Source organism: Chionomys nivalis, chromosome 1 (assembly GCF_950005125.1).
Source record: "Chionomys nivalis chromosome 1, mChiNiv1.1, whole genome shotgun sequence".
NCBI classification, from domain to species: domain Eukaryota; kingdom Metazoa; phylum Chordata; class Mammalia; order Rodentia; family Cricetidae; genus Chionomys; species Chionomys nivalis.
Window position 1 is genome coordinate 42,461,670 of NC_080086.1, and position 15,793 is coordinate 42,477,462.

The window sequence follows — 15,793 nt, forward strand, 5'->3', positions numbered from 1 at the left end:
TTCCCATCTGCTTCTATGGTGTTGACAGGGTTATTTTTATGTTATTAATAAATGAAGGAGTGTTTGAGGGTTTGAAACCTAACTTCATAAGCTCTGGGACACAGCCAAGAGTGTAGCCAAAACTTTACAACAGGCTTCCTTTTCTGACCTGATTATTAATGGAAATCATTCTCATGGTTTTACTTCATTATTGTGGTGATTATTAGGTTTTAGCAGGTTATGACGTCCTTCCTCTTTAATTCACATTTAGAAACAAGAAATAAAATCAGGAGTCAAAGAGACAGAAAAAACAAACAGTTTTTTTTACTGATAAAACTAGCTGGAAAGCAAGGCTGAGGTCTTGAATCATAAGCTTTGCTCAAATGAAAGGCAACAGGGGCTTTAGTCTCGTAGGCTTCTCATCTCCAATTCCAGAGGTCAGGACTAGCAGCATTTTCTATACTTCCAGATCTCTTGTTGATTTGCTCAGTGTGACCCTTTCCCAGGGTCAACTTGGATTCTGGGTGGCTACTCCAATTTCAGTCATCAAGTCTAAATTCTGGTTTCCAAGAAGAAATGACACCCAAGGAGTCATCTATAAAGGTAAGTATTCTGGAGAACGGGTACAGCTGGACATTTTATCACATTCTTGAGTTGAATTTAGGCAGCCTGGCAGGGGCAGGGCTGGGCCACCCCTGGTCTTTCTTATTGGGATGAGCAAGACACTGACTACAAGGTATACTTCCCTTGGGGGTAGGCTGTTCACCAGAGAGGAAGCAGAATGCAGTTGAAGCACTTAATGCTTGATTTCCTCTGTTTCTGTCCCCAGAGAGGCTGGTAGGTAGGACCTCCCTTCCAAACTGGTGTCTGGTTTTTCTAGGGGCAGTATAGTGAACTATCATAGGGCAGGAAGGTGGCACATGACGGGGCACCACAGTAACAAGGTTTTCTTAGTTGTTCAGGATCTATCCTTTCTTTGTCTTCACTGCTTATTTGGTTAAGGAACCTTCCTGAATAGTCATAAGAGAGTTCTTCTCCTGGCACAATAGCTTTGGCTGCAAAAAGTGCCAGCTTAGGTACCATTGAGTCAATTCGGACAGGAATCATCAACAGGTTTGGCTCACAAGAATGATTCAGGAATCTCCCAATATTTCCTATGTAGGTAGGGTCGACAAAAGTTTCCATGACCTGCCCATTATAAATATGCTCTCTGATGGCGATGATGTAATTTGGGTCATGTGCTGTTTGTAGGTGAATTCTTCTCTGTACTTCAGAGAATCCTAAAATCTCCCCAGCATACTCACAGACGAATCTTCCCTTGGGTATAGATTCCAAGGTCCGAAGTCCCCAGCCCTTTTTGTCTGTTTGGAACACCTGGAGATGGAACTGTAGACCATGCTGGACCACCCTGTTTCTGCAGCGCTCACCGCACTGGCAGAGAACATTGCACTCAAAAACGGGCTTGGCGTACTTTGCTTCCAATCCTATGTTGCTGAGGCACAGACTATCTTCATAGTTATTCTCATGGCGGAGACAGGAGCAAGTGCCGGGGAGACATGGAGTGTCGGAACAAGCACACCCAGGAAAGGTTATCTGTGTGGGGTCGATGGCTGCTCCAGGCCCAGCGACATGATCGGGAGTATACTGCAAAAATGAGAGCTGCTTGTTAAGAGTGGCATTCACGTGTTTCACATGAATGTAAGGTATGTACAGCTTTTGGTGTGGACATTTCCTAATTCCAGCATATAAGAAAATATGAAAAAACAAATCTGCAAAAACACGTTGAAACATGACCCAATGTTTCCTTCTCCACTTAAAGAAATTAAGTTTTAAAGACTTATTTTGATTTTTACTTATGTGACTGTGTGTCTGTGTGTGTTCTATGTGTGCCAGTCCCCATGGAGGTCAGAAGAGGACATATGATCTCTGGAGCTGAACATAGAAGAGGTTATGAGCTGCCTGGCAGGAGTGCTAGGAACCAACTCTGATGTTCTGCAAAAACAGCAATTCCCTCAACTGCAGCGACCTCGCTCCAGTCCCAGGACTAACTTCCAAAACTTGAAAGTTTTGCGATCTTACAGGAATAAAGATAACAGTATTTTTTCTACAATCAAGATTTGAAATCTTTAAAATTCTAAAACTTGCTTCTCTCATAATTTTGAATATTAGGAACTGACACTTTTTTATTCTTTGAGACTTGCATATGTGTGTACGATGAACTATGATCATAACTCTCCATGCCACCCCTCACATCCACCTCCCAGCTTCATGTCCTCTGTTTTTTCTTTTTCTTAGCCCACTTAGGGCTGCCCATATGTGTGTGGTGTGGGGCCATCTCCTGGAACGTGGGGAACCTGTTAGTAGTCACTCCTCCCAGCATTTATCACCTGCCAACAGCTCCTAGGTTAGGGGAAGTTTCTCAGGAGTTACTTCCCCATGTAGGCTGGGATTTTGACTGGTTTAATTGTGTGTCTTCCCAGCTAAGCACAGCTGCTGAGTTCATGAGCACACTAGCCACACCATGTCCAGAAGACAGCATTTCACAGCACTCCTCCCATCCTCCAGCTCCTACATCTTCCCCGCCTCCTCTTCTGTGATGTTCCCTGAGCCTTGGCAGGGGTGGGAGGATTGATAAAGATGTTCCATTTAGGGCTGAGCACTCATAACCGTTTATTCTCAAGCACTCTGACCAAAAACTGCTAAATTTGATGCCTGCATGAAGTTCAGTATTTTATCCTGAGGTTCTTTTTCCCTTTTAGCTTTATCTGATAATGTATATACATACATATATTCATTATGAGACATTCCAGGGTTTTTTTCTGGTGGTAAGAAAGTCATAAATGTTAAATCATTAACAAATAATTCTAAAATGGAATTTATTAAATAGGTGACAATATATAAACTACAGATGGATTTGATACATGTAAAGAAATTCTGTTCTTAGTAAATGACAAAGGGATAATTTGAAACATTTCTTGGTGTTTTATATGTACCTGCATTTTCAAAATATTACATTTATAAAACATGAAAAATAAAACCTCAAATCTAAAATCTTTATGGAAAGCCTTCTGTCTTAATTATTTCCTTACAAGTGTTAAGAAGCACAATTTTAAACCCTGAAGCTTAAAGCATTTCTTAGGACCAGGGAGATTGCTCTGTTGGTAGAGTGCCATACAAGGACAACTATCTGACTCTAACCCCCCTAGAAGACATGTAGAGTCTGGGTGGCAGCATGCACCCTCCAGTCTAGCACTGAAGATGTGGAGACTGCAGGATCCCCGGACTCACTGGCCAGCCAGTCTAGCTGATCAGTGAGCTTCAGCTTTAGTAAGAGACCCTGCCTCAAAGAGAGATGGTGGAGAGCAAATGAGGATGACTCACAATGTCAACTTCTGCTCTCTATACACATGGCATGTGTGTACACACCCCCACCCAACCCTCTTAAGAACCTAACAAACTTTATTTACAGAAAAATTGTTGCTTACATAGAACATTATTCATATCCACCTCTTTCCAAAAAGGACTTAATGAGATTGTTTTAAAGAGTTAAGGTAATGTGCAAAAGGAAAGCATGAAGTGCACCATGGCTTGGGGAAATACCCCTCAAATGCCTATGTATTCATTCCTCAGTCTGTGGTTCTGGTGGGAGGTAGTGTAACCTTTAAGAGGTGGAGCCTAGTAAAAGGGAGCCTATTTTTTGGGCACAGCCCTCATAGAGAACACTGGGATCCAGTATTTTCCTGTATTCACTCTGCTTCTCAACTGCCATGAACAATTTCCTGTACTACATATTCCCACTTTGAAGATAAGCCTTAGCACAAAGTCAAGTGATGGGGCTTCAACCTGCAAAGTGCGAGCCCAAAGAAACCATTTTCTTATATGTATAGTGTGTCGGGTAGGGGTGGGGGTAAGACAGTTTTTAGTTGTCCTGAAATTTCTGGTAATCCTTCTGTCTCAGCCTCTAAAGTGCTTGGATAACCATGCCCAACAACAACCAACCTTCCTTCCTTCCTTCCTTCCTTCCTTCCTTCCTTCCTTCCTTCCTTCCTTCCTTCCTTCCTTCCTTCCCTCCCTCCCTCCCTCCCTCCCTCCCTCCCTCCCTCCCTCTCCCTTCTCTCTCTCTCTCTCTCTCTCTCTCTCTCTCTCTCTCTCTCTGTTGAGATAAGGTTTCTCTGTAGCTTTGGAGCCTGTCCTAGAACTCATTCTGTAGACTAGGCTGGCCTCGAACTCACAAAGATCCACCTACCTCTGCCTCCCGAGAGCTGAGATTAAAGGCATGCACCACCACTGACTGACTCAACCTTTCAATTTTTTAAGCTGATCATCTCAGGTGTTTTGTTACAATAGCAGAAAGCTGACTAACCCAGGGTGAAATAAACCGGTCCAGTAAGCTTAGACATATAAAGTGTGAAACATATAGAGCTCAACAATTGGTTTCACCTGGAATCAGTCAGTTTAAAGAAGGCATATGATTAGACGCAAGTTTTGCACTGTCTGTAAAGAACAATCTCACTATCAGAAGCAACATGGACTTTTCTAGTACAAATACAAGAAAGAAGTTTTACCAGTGTGTCCCTCCAAACCATTCTTTTGTGGGAGACAGTTCCTGGGGACTGTTTGTATTCTGACCCTTAGTAAAGTGGCATGGCACAGAGTCAACAGAGTTGGGTAGGAGTGTGATGTGGGAGTGTGATATATCCGTTGCTATCATTGGTTAATTGATAAAGAAACTGCTTGGCCTGATAGGTTAGAACATAGGTGGGTGGAGTAAACAGAACAGAATGCTGGGAGAAAGAGGAAGTGAGGCAGACGCCATGCTGCTCCTCTCCAGACGCCACAGCTCTCCTCTCTGAGTCAGATGCAATGAAGCTCCAGCCCAAGATGGATGTAGGCTAGAATCCTTCCCAATAAGCCACACACATTATTACAAATGGGTTAAAGCAAGATATGAGAGTTATCCAGTAACAGACTAGAGCTAATGGGCCAAGCAGTGTTTAAATGAATACAATTTGTGTGTTGTTATTTTGGGGCATAAGCTAGCCAGGCCGCCAAGAGCCGTGCTGCAGGAACGCAGCCCTCAGCTCCCCCACTACAGGAGTGGTCCTGCGAGGTGGCACCATTTGGGGTCATGATGTTACAGGATCCGGCAGGATGCTGGAATTGCCCATCTCTGATCCCCTGTTAACGGGTGTCTCCTGGGCCCCTCTTTAGAAAGACACTGAACAACATGCAGTGACACTCCCTGTGGAGGTTTGGCAGAGCTGTGCAGTTAAGTGCAGAAGCCTATACTTTAAAAAGCACAGAACTGGAGGAGGATTGGCATTCCTGTTGAAAGATTAGGAAGGTGAAGAGTGGGAGTCTGGGGTGGGGGGCAGGCCAGCCTTCTGCTTAGACAGTGACTCGGGGGTGGGGAGTTAAACAGCTTCCGCTTACATTGTGTCTTATCACTTTAGCTGTGTAGGGATATCCTACAGGGATAAAGGAACTCTCAAAAAAAGATGCCCCTGTTCATCAAGTGCTGTCTTATCCAGAACCCACTTTTGGCTTTTTTTCCTATTCAACACTGAAATGTAAATGGTTTTGAGGCGTTTTAAGAAGTAGCTGTAAAATGAAGGTTTTCTGATCTCCTGGTGAACCTTTTTATGAGGAGTATTTTTAAACTGATTTGTCCCTCAAGGAGCACATCCTTCTAAAGTGCAGTATTAAGTCACTGAACTAGAAAATGATTTCTTTCCCAACACAGATGACTCTTTTTAAAATAAGTCTGACTTACTGCAGTTTTCTAACCAGGAAAGTATTTTCCCCCCTAAAAATGAGTTCTGTTTCTTTCTACTTAAAAATAAAAAAAAAAAAAAAGTTTTGAGACTATTATATTTTATTTACTTTTGCTGTTCTGAAGATTGCACATAGGGCTTACACACGATGGTTAAACATTCTACTGTTGAACTACAGCCCTAGTTCATAATTTACTATGAAATTTTCTTTTATATATATTTCCCTAGCATGTGCAAGGAACGTGCTGGGTTTGCTCTGAAGCACTGAGATAGAAATACAGAGACAGGGCCAGACGGTGGTGGTGCACGCCTTTAATCCCAGCACTCGGGAGGCAGAGGCAGGTGGATCTCTGTGAGTTTGAGGTCAGCCTGGTCTACAAGAGCTTGTTCCAGGACAAACTCCAAAAGCTACAGAGAAACCCTGTCTTGAAAAACAAAACAAAAAAAAAAAAAGAAGAAGAAAAATACAGAGACAGACATAGAGATAGATAGATGAATATATTTTGATATATAAATATATAAAAATTCTATAATTAAAATTCTACAATCTGGCAATTTGAGCTTCTTTACACTTGGGTTACAAATGGTAGCAACTTCCAAATGAGCTTTAGATATCTTTGAACAAACAATACAGACTTCAAGGTAAATTTCCAGTTTGGCAGGAAGTGTCTCTACCCATTGTGTCATTTTACCAGACCAGAATAAAAATAGATCTAGAACCATTGACCCTGATACCAGTGATGATTATAAATAATTTTATCTTCATCTTTCTTCATTTTCTTCCTCCAGAAAAGGTTAGAAACTATAGAAGAAAAGTATTTTATTGATTTTAAAATAACTATAGTGAAGAATATTCCTTTGAGGTAGGGAGACAGTTCAGTGGTAGGGTTTGCATAGCATGTGAAAGGCGCTAGGTTGGAGGCTCCATATTACCAAAACCAAAACCAAAATCCCCAAAACCTTTTAAAAATCATGTCTAATTTAATATATTGTTATGTGAGTATCCATTTTCCCAGAGATAATTTGAGGTCACCGATCATTAGACATTCTATTCAAATGCTTATGAATCTGAGGTTATCAATCATTAAACATTCTGTTTGAATCCTTATGTTCAGCAAACTGTCAAACTTTGATGGTGGAAAGCGTGCTGCAAACTGGGGGGAGCCGCTTGATCTTAACTGAAATGTATCCAGTCTGTAACACTTTACAAAGTCTGCCTGTACCCTACTTCCTGTTACAAATCTGTGGACCAAATTTATCCACAAGGTTACTTAAACTTGAAGGCTGCTTGGGCTTATGGGACACCAAGGAGAGAACAGGGCTTTGGTCACAGCGGACGTGTTTTCCCCCCAGTTCCTCCCAGAAGTCTCTCCACTTTTGATGTAGGAGTTTGGATGAGGGTTGCAGATGGCTCCAGAAGCTGACCTGGCTAAACAGAACATCACTAATTTAAGTGTTTGGGATGGGATTAAGGTTATAGTTCAGTTAGTGGAGTATTAGCTCAGCATGCAGGAGGCCCTGGGTTCCATCCCCAGTACCACATAATACACAGTGGAGGCACTCAGGGTTGCCCCCAGAGTTTCACAGATGGAAGCAACAGGAACCGAAGTTCAAGATCATCTTTGACTTAGCCTCAGATAGTTCCTGATCAACCTATGCTCTAAGAGATGCCACCTCAAAAACAAACACACAACTGAGAACAAGAATATTAAAGAGAATTGTGAAGTGTTTAGTGTGTGACCAAGCACACCATTTAAGCCAGAACAAAGAAACACAAATCAGGGTTACTGTCACAAAGAAGGAAGTAGGACCCCTCTACAGAATGCTCAGTATCAAGTTTACCATTTAGACAAAACCTCCTGTCTAGCCAAGTCCTGAAAGGGAAGTGGAGGTGTGAACAGTGTCACAGCTCTAGGGGAAGGGTTCCCCATACACAAGTTTATAGCTCTGAAAGGAAAAGTGTCCCGGCAGTCAGGAGCCTAGCAAAGTCACACAGCACAACAAACCTCACACAATAGGTTTATTGGGAGAGACAAAAGAGGGTGATTGCCTCTGCTTGGGTAAAAAGCAACAAGGAACTGAGCAGGAGGCAGACTTTATATAGGACTTTTTAGAGGCAGGGTTTTCCAGGGTAAGGGTTGTGGAATTTTAAGGCAAGTGCAGAGATTGGTGGGATTTTAAACTCAGGGATTAGTGAGATTTTGAACTCAGAGACTGGTGGGTTTGGGGGCTCAGGGATTGGTGGTTTTTTTGTTTGAGCTCTGGACTGGTAGATTTTGGTGGGTTTTCAAACCCAGAGGTGGGCTTGAACCTTTTGCTCTGCAAACAGGAAGTGTAGCGGTAAGATATTACTAGACATCATTAGAGTACTGATACAGACAGGTCTATGGCGGCTACTTTGGGACATTTCCATTATGTGAGGCAATTATTTCCCTCTATTGCTTGAGCCAGTTTGAGGGGTGTTTATGTTTCATGCAATCAAGGGAGTCTGGCTAATGCGGTAGGGTGAAAACTGTGACTGGCAACAGGAAAAGGCTAGAAAATGTCATCAGAGATGCAAATGAACAAAGAACTACCAGGTTTCCAACTGGGTTTAAGATACTGGAACAAACTATGCAGTACTTCAGGCAGAAAAACTCAGGACTGTGGCCAGGAACACAGGGCAAAACCACCAGGGCTTCTCAGTGCAGAATGTGGCCCCCTCTGGAGACACAAACAGAGTTAGACTCACATTACCATGGTGACTCTTGGCAAGCGACTGGGTAAGTTGTAGATCAACAATTATGACAGGGAAAATATTCATATTGGGGGTGGTTAACACAAGCTCCTAGGGAGATAATGCTACTCAGGGCCTGGGACTTGCTTTGAAAATATCACCTTCCCTTAACTATCCATTCTTTCTATCTCACTTATAAAGGAAACTATAAGAGAGAATCTAAACCATTACAATTGGGGCTGGCACGTGAATTTAAGAAAAATTAAGCAGGTATTGTAGTAGGTGGTGAAAAAAATAGGTCCTGGAATTAAACTTCCTGGCTGCAAACATATCCAAACAAAAGTCTGGTCTATGAAATACTTTCCTATCCTTGCTTACTTACTCATTTCGAGTAAGGAGATTAAGAGCTGACCCAGCCCAGATTTCCTTCATTTATCAACAAACACTGCCTTAGTAGCTGTCTTATCCATACTGGGATTTGGAATCAGCAGGAAAAAAAAAAGAAAAAAAAAAAGACAAGAAGGGGAATTTTACTGTTTGTAAATTGTCATATGCAAGAGCTAGAAATAAGTGCAAAACCATCAGTGTGAAATGACTCCCTATCACCCACATCCTGGGCAGAGATTCCAATTTTTTTTTCCACAAGAAATACTTAAGAAAAAATATAAATAACAATTATTTAGGAAACAAAAATAGAAACAGCATATAGCATGCTAAAAACAAATAAATAGCTATCTTGGCTTCTCTTGTTCATGATGATTTCCTCTCTAAACTAGGCTAGCATGAACTGAGCTCAATGTCGCATTGTGTTAAATGTGTAGGTGTCATTTTTCAAATGTGTGTCCAGAGGAAAAACCTGATTTCTGAGGTGTGCCATGAAATGCCCTTCTAATCTGCAGTTCTAGACACACAGTAGACACCCAGTTTGTTCTGTTTCACTGCAGCTCTTTACAACCTGCAAGTCAGGACTGTTCTAATTAACATTCTGTATCAAAGCCCAAGAAACTCAAGCACAAGTCTATACAGTACTAGGATTTTAAACACGAGCGTGATTCTTATGGAAGCTTCCCAAATCCTAAGGAATACTTAAGGAAGCACTGTGGAAACCTTCCTTTTTTGGTTGTGTTGAAAACACAGCTAGAAGAATCCTTGGACTTGGCGTCCAGCGTCATCAGTTTGCTTTTGCTTCTAACAGCTATTAGGAGACCGTGAGCCAGATAATTCTGGTCAAGGCCCAGCTGAGATCTGAAAAATAATGTTTGAAGTTGATCTCAGGGACCTGACAAGTGATTAAACCTGACTTAGCTGGAGAAAACCAATTAGTTTATTTTCTCCTTGGCTTTCAACCCTGAGGACGTTATGATACATTGGCTTCTAATGTGAACATTTCAATGTTCTCTTTTCTCTTTACACGGCATCCCAAAGCAAAGCAGACAGAAAGTTATTTTTACCTTGAGTTCTTCATGCCTTAATGGTTGTGTGGGCCTGTGAAACCAGCGCTTGCAGGAAGTAAGCTATTTTGATTTTTTTTTCTAAGATTCCTTTTATGCATGTGGAATACATGGAAGAAAATTAGCTGAAGGTGAGCTGGGAGTGTAGGTCAGTGGTGGAGCATTTCCATAGCACATGCAGAATTCTACGCTGAATTGCTAGGATCCAAGACACACATCCTACACCACTAGTACCACGAGACAATCTAGGCAACCACGAGGCTTGTTTTCTGAGAAGCAGTCATTTCTAGCAGAGATGGCTAACCTCCCAAAAGTCCATTCCTCCATCTTGTGAAATTCTTGTGAATCTGCCCATTTGCCAAACCCGGGATGATAGACTTGAAACTCAACTCTCTATTGCAACCTTCCCTTGCCCACCCACTATCAATTAGCCAATCATGTCAAATTGTGAGGCTGAGCAGCCACCAATGGCATGAGACACAGGATAATTGGCCCCGCCCATGTGCTTGCTCAGTGGTGTGGGCCATTGTGTATCCTTTTGCAGCAGTAACAGTGCTGGGCTAATTTACTTCACTTCTGCTCAGTATCTCGCTTTGTGACACCAGGAATATCTTTTTCGAACAGTTTCATTCTCCTGACTTTTTCTCTCCTCCCTCTTCCTTTTAAAAATAGACAGGTACTTATTTTAATTTGAAAACTATGATTAGTTCATCAAACCCCCTGGGTTTATGGACACTAATGACTGTGAGGATGCTAAAGTGCTAAAGAAGATACTTATATAAAACCCTTTAACTTTTGAAGGTGCAGGGAATCAAACCCATGAACTTAAGCATAAAGCACTCAGTCACTGAGCCAGCTACCTTCCTAGCGACTGGTTTCTGGAGAAAGAGTCTTGTTGTGTAGCTTAGGGTGGCCCTTACATTTATTCTCCTGCTTTTGCCTCCAGAGTAGTGAGATTATAGACGACTGCCTGGCTAATTAAGTTATTGTTAGTTATGTTGAAAATAAAGCAGGCTAACAAAGAGTTATATTATTCTACTGTTTTATGGATTGTTGTTAGAGAAGATGACAAAGAAAAATATAATCCAACTGGAAACTTATTTGCAGAGTTCACAATACATACATACCCACATGCACACAAACACACTTCATTCAGTATCACAAACTGTTCAAATCAGTTCGAGGATCATTTCACGGTTAGTGCTTTGAAGGCAGAAGCATGTTTTGCCAGCCTCTGCGTCCCAACTCATCACTTGGTATATGTTTAGTTCTTAATGAATACTTACTGAAGCTACTTAAGAATGCAGCATTTTCCATCCATATTAGATACTTCTAGCTTAAAATAAAACTAACCAAATGCTGTCTTCAGCTGAATGAAGTCATCTTCTAGGCCTCATCTAATACAGAGCCTGGCATTTTACAGGCACTCAACAGTTTGACAAATAAAGAAAAACATACAGGTAGTCTTACCAGACATTCTGTGATGTTTGATCTTTAACATGCTGTATATATAGTGCTATCTACTTGTGTTGTTAATAATAAACCATCAAGGGGGCTGGAGAGATGGCTCAGAGGTTAAGAGCATTGCCTGCTCTTCCAAAGGTCCTGAGTTCAATTCCCAGCAACTACATGATGGCTCACATCTGTAAGGGGGTCTGGTGCCCTCTGCTGCCCTGCAGGCATACACACAGACAGAATATTGCATACATAATAAATAAATATTAAAAAAATAAACCATCAATGCAAATACAGACAAGTACTATGGGCCACAAATCATAATTTGAGAAGGCAGTTACTAGTTTGCACGTTAAAATTGTGATTTGCCTTTTGAAATCTGCTATAGAAGTTATTACTCCATTTGCTGCTCACAAAAACTCTAGTAGGAAGGAAGAGGCAGCCCCAATTTGTACTGATAAAAGATGGGGGAAAGGTATACAATTTTAAATTATCTTCACTTGGAAAACAAAAAGCTCTGGCTTTGCGGAGTAGCTAAGATGACTAAAGCATCATCTAAGTCCAATATCCAAGGGCAAAGTTCTTTCGCCAGAATCTTGGGTATTCCCAATTCCTTAGGTAACTTTTAGGCCACGGTCAGAGGGGTTGAAGGTCAGAGCAAGGGCTTTGAGGCAGTAACAGTAGAGGGCATTTATTGAGTTCTTACAGAGAACTAGAAACAGTAATTCCCAAAGCAGCTGTAAAGCGAGGTACTATTACTTAAACTCTCCACCAAAGGCTTCTAAGGCTTCGCAGAAGCTAACTCACATTCGTCCAAGGCCTCTCAGCATGAAGGAGACCTCAGCTAAGTTTGACTTTGGGGGCTGAGATTCAGTGCCAGGCCATTCTTCCATGAGAGACAGTTGAGACTAGGACAGGAAACGGATTTGCTCTGATCCCTCAATAAGTTCTGAGTACAAGACCAGAGAAAAATGCCCCTTTAAAAAAGTCACCCCTCTGCCACACACACTACGGGGAACTGCCATTTTACCAATAGAATAAAGTAAAATCCTTGTTAAGGTCTTATTACAGGTTCATAGAAAAATATTAGATCCTGTTCATTTAAGAACCTTCCCTTCAGGCTAACGGCTTTTTTTTTTCAAGAAAGAAAGAACATGAAATTGGATAGACACAGCAGGAGGTAGGCAAGGGTCTGTGAGGAGTTGGGGGAGGGCAGAGTAAGATCAGCATATATTCCATGGTATTCTCAAAGAATAAGTCAGTAACAAAAAAAGTCAAGAGGACTGAAGTTTCAGTAAACAACCTTGATGAAACTCACTGGGTCTCCTTTCTCTCTCTCTCTCTCTCTCTCTCTCTCTCTCTCTCTCTCTCTCTCTCACACACACACACACACACACACACACACAGTTGAAGGGGGCACTAGCCAAGATGAAGGATTCCTAGGAGTGGGAGAGGGACAAAAGAGGTTAGGAGTGGTGGTGCATATGATCTAAACATCATGCACTTGTGTGAAAATGTCATCGACAAACCCATTATTATGTACGACTAATATTTGGTAAGGAACATTTTTAAAATGCCATAATAAATCCAAATACCCTGTATGCTAATATTTTAAAAATTTTAGGGAAAAAACAGAAGCCTGTGGCTACAGCCAGTTTGACAACTGTGACCACATGGGGGAGCTATGCGTCTATCTTTCTCGGCTCCTAGGCAAGGTGCCCTAGCGCCCCCTTCGGCTGTGTGCAGCTCTGAGGTCCCGCCCAATAAGGAAGGGCTCGGCCCCGCCCCCGAGGTTGTGAGCCACTCTTTAGCCCCGCCCCTACACAGAAGGGCGGGGCCTCACCTACTGGAATCCTGAGCAGCTCTCTAGTTCCTCCCCTGGGGGCGGGATGCCGGGGGGGGCGGGGGGGGGAGGCGGGAGCAGGCCTCTAGCTCAGCCCCTACAAGGAAAGGTGCAGGCTCCGGCGGGGGTAAATAAAGCCTCCCTCCAGTCAATCCCTGCAGGGCTATGGGCTCGGCAGCCCAGCCCCTAGATGAAGCGAGAGGGAGGAAATGGGAGCAGCCCTCTGGCTCCGCCCCCACACGAAAAGGCACCCGCCCCGCCTCTACCTGGAAAGGCTTAGGCCTGGGCCCCGCCCCCAGAGGCCATACTCTCACGGGAAAGTTCTCCAGGCCGCGCGCTACATCTTGTTGTTCTCTCAGGGCCGCAGATTCCTCCTCCGCTGCTGCTATCCCTAAGGAATGCTGCTCTACAGCTTCCGCAGACATGAACAGTCTCACTCCACCTACTAACCTGACGGTCGTGGGCCTCCGGAGGGGAGGATGCTGGGAGTTGGGGATTCCGCAGCCCCACTTCCTCATGGGAGTTGTAGTTTTCGTTTTCACAAGCGGCAGGTGAGGGCAATTCCTCTTTCAGGGTTGTAGGGATGCTTTTGGTCTGGATCACACTGTTTTGAGACAGATACCAGTCAGAGAACTTGAAATGTTTTAGTTTTTCTTGGGAACCTTGAGAAGCATGTTCAGCCTTTTGCGGGTTTAGTAGATGCGCCTCCTAAGCTGAGGAAGAACACACACACCAGAGTATCTAAAGATTAGAACCCCTGGAGAAGCTGCATGACTGACTGGTGGTGGATTTTGTGTTAAAGTCCTCTCCTTGTAAGCTTACCATCTTTTCACACAATCATGGAAGAATCAGCCAGTTTTGGATAGAGTAGAGATAGCCTCTGAGTTTCGAATCTGGTGGAATATTTTAACATACCTAAACTTTCCTTTCTGCTTCTCTTGATATATGTAATTTTCTATCCCCACGGCTTTCACGGTTTTGGTGACTGACAGGTTGGAGGCTCAAGGGGAGCACTGAGACACATTGTCCTTATAAAAGATTTTTTAGAAGAGACATTCATGGCACAGACAGGCAGACAACAGGGCCTACCTGGCAAAGTGGTGGTTTCTTCTTACAGGTTTCAGAGGAAGAAGGGAGTAGTTGATGATTAGCCCACAATATGTATTTGCAGGTAGGCTTTTTCTGAATTATCTACAAGGGTAACTAAATTACTCCAGTTTCTGGAATTATTACAGTTCAATACATATGGAGGAACGTTATAAAATGCATGGTCCTGAATTTTTCATCTTGGTGTTCTAGAGAACAGAATTACAAATAAATGTGTGTGTAACTGAATATATACTTAGTTATGTATGTATCTGATGAGTTAGATTTGTTTTGCGACAGGGTCTTAGCATGTCACCCAGTCTGGCGTTGAACTCTCCATCCTCTTTAATATTTGGACTTGTTGAGTCAGAGTTCTTTCCTGAACCCAGAGTTCCTGGATTCCAGGCAAATCTAGCTAACCAGTTTGTGTGGTGGAGGTAGGGGATACCCTTTCTCTGCTTAGGAAGAGCTGGGATTGCAGGCAGCTGCCACACCTGCTCAGCTTTTACTTTGGTTCTGGGGCTTTGAACACTTGTCCTCACCCTTGTGCGCCAAGTGCTTTATTCAAACTCATCCCCCCAGCCTCTTACTTACCTCCTGTGATTTGTATTTAATGGTGTTCTTTTGTCAGTCTCCTGGCTGTACTCTCTAAAATGTGGCGATCACTCAGGATTCTGTTATGTCTCCTTTTTCAACTTCCCTGGACTCAGAAGTTGTCGTTGAGAAAGGATCTTGATTTTTTTTGCCCAGGCAGGTCTTCAATTTGTTAACCAGGACAGGTGCATGACTCTCCCCCACCAGCATGGTTTCAGATATGAAGGATTAGGATGACAGTCTCCAGACCTGATGTTATGATTATTGTATGCTTCTGCTTTCTGTCTTATAGGCTCCTCGAGCTTAAAATGACTGGAGCTGATTTATTCTTCTGTTAGCTTTGTTTTATTGATATCTAACAGGGCATCAAAACAACAAACAGAAGAGTTTCCTTAAATTCCTTCCATTCTCTAGGCCTGCATAATGAGTTAGTAGTGGCCAAGTCTTTGTTCTACCTTCAGTATTTTTCATTTTCATTACTTCTAACATAGTTCTAGTTTTAAGTAGCAACAATAATAATTAGATACCTGTCTTCAAAATGTAGCAGTGTAAGTAAGAACAATTGGAGGTATGGAGAATAGTATAGTTTTTAAAAAGAATGACTTTAATAGATGAAGCACGAAATGAGACCCTAAAAGTTTATAACTGGGTTTTACACTATATCCATAACACACTCATTGGAATAGCTCTCATGGGTTTTATTTATTTATTTAATTTAATTTAGAGTCAGCTAAGTATTCAGGCTCACAGTACAATCACTGGCAACACGACATTGGATTCATAAATAATTTATAGGAAAGCAGCGTAAGCCACTAAGAGAGAGGCTACACATGCCTTTTTTCTATGAGAACAGGGCTTGTAACTAGCTATCAGCAGGTCACAGAGTTGTCCGTGA

General features: G+C 42.5%; 1 protein-coding gene across 1 annotated transcript; it reads right to left on the minus strand.

Moving 5' to 3' along the window:
- Positions 1-279: 279 nt before the first annotated feature.
- On the minus strand, positions 280-13,667 carry LOC130881587 (histone-lysine N-methyltransferase SETMAR). Its single transcript, XM_057781228.1, has 2 exons — positions 13,485-13,667; positions 280-1,623 (listed from the first exon to the last, which is right to left on the minus strand). The coding sequence occupies exons 1-2, from the start codon at positions 13,641-13,643 to the stop codon at positions 856-858; spliced, it is 927 nt and encodes a 308-aa protein (XP_057637211.1). The 5' UTR covers positions 13,644-13,667; the 3' UTR covers positions 280-855.
- Positions 13,668-15,793: the final 2,126 nt, after the last annotated feature.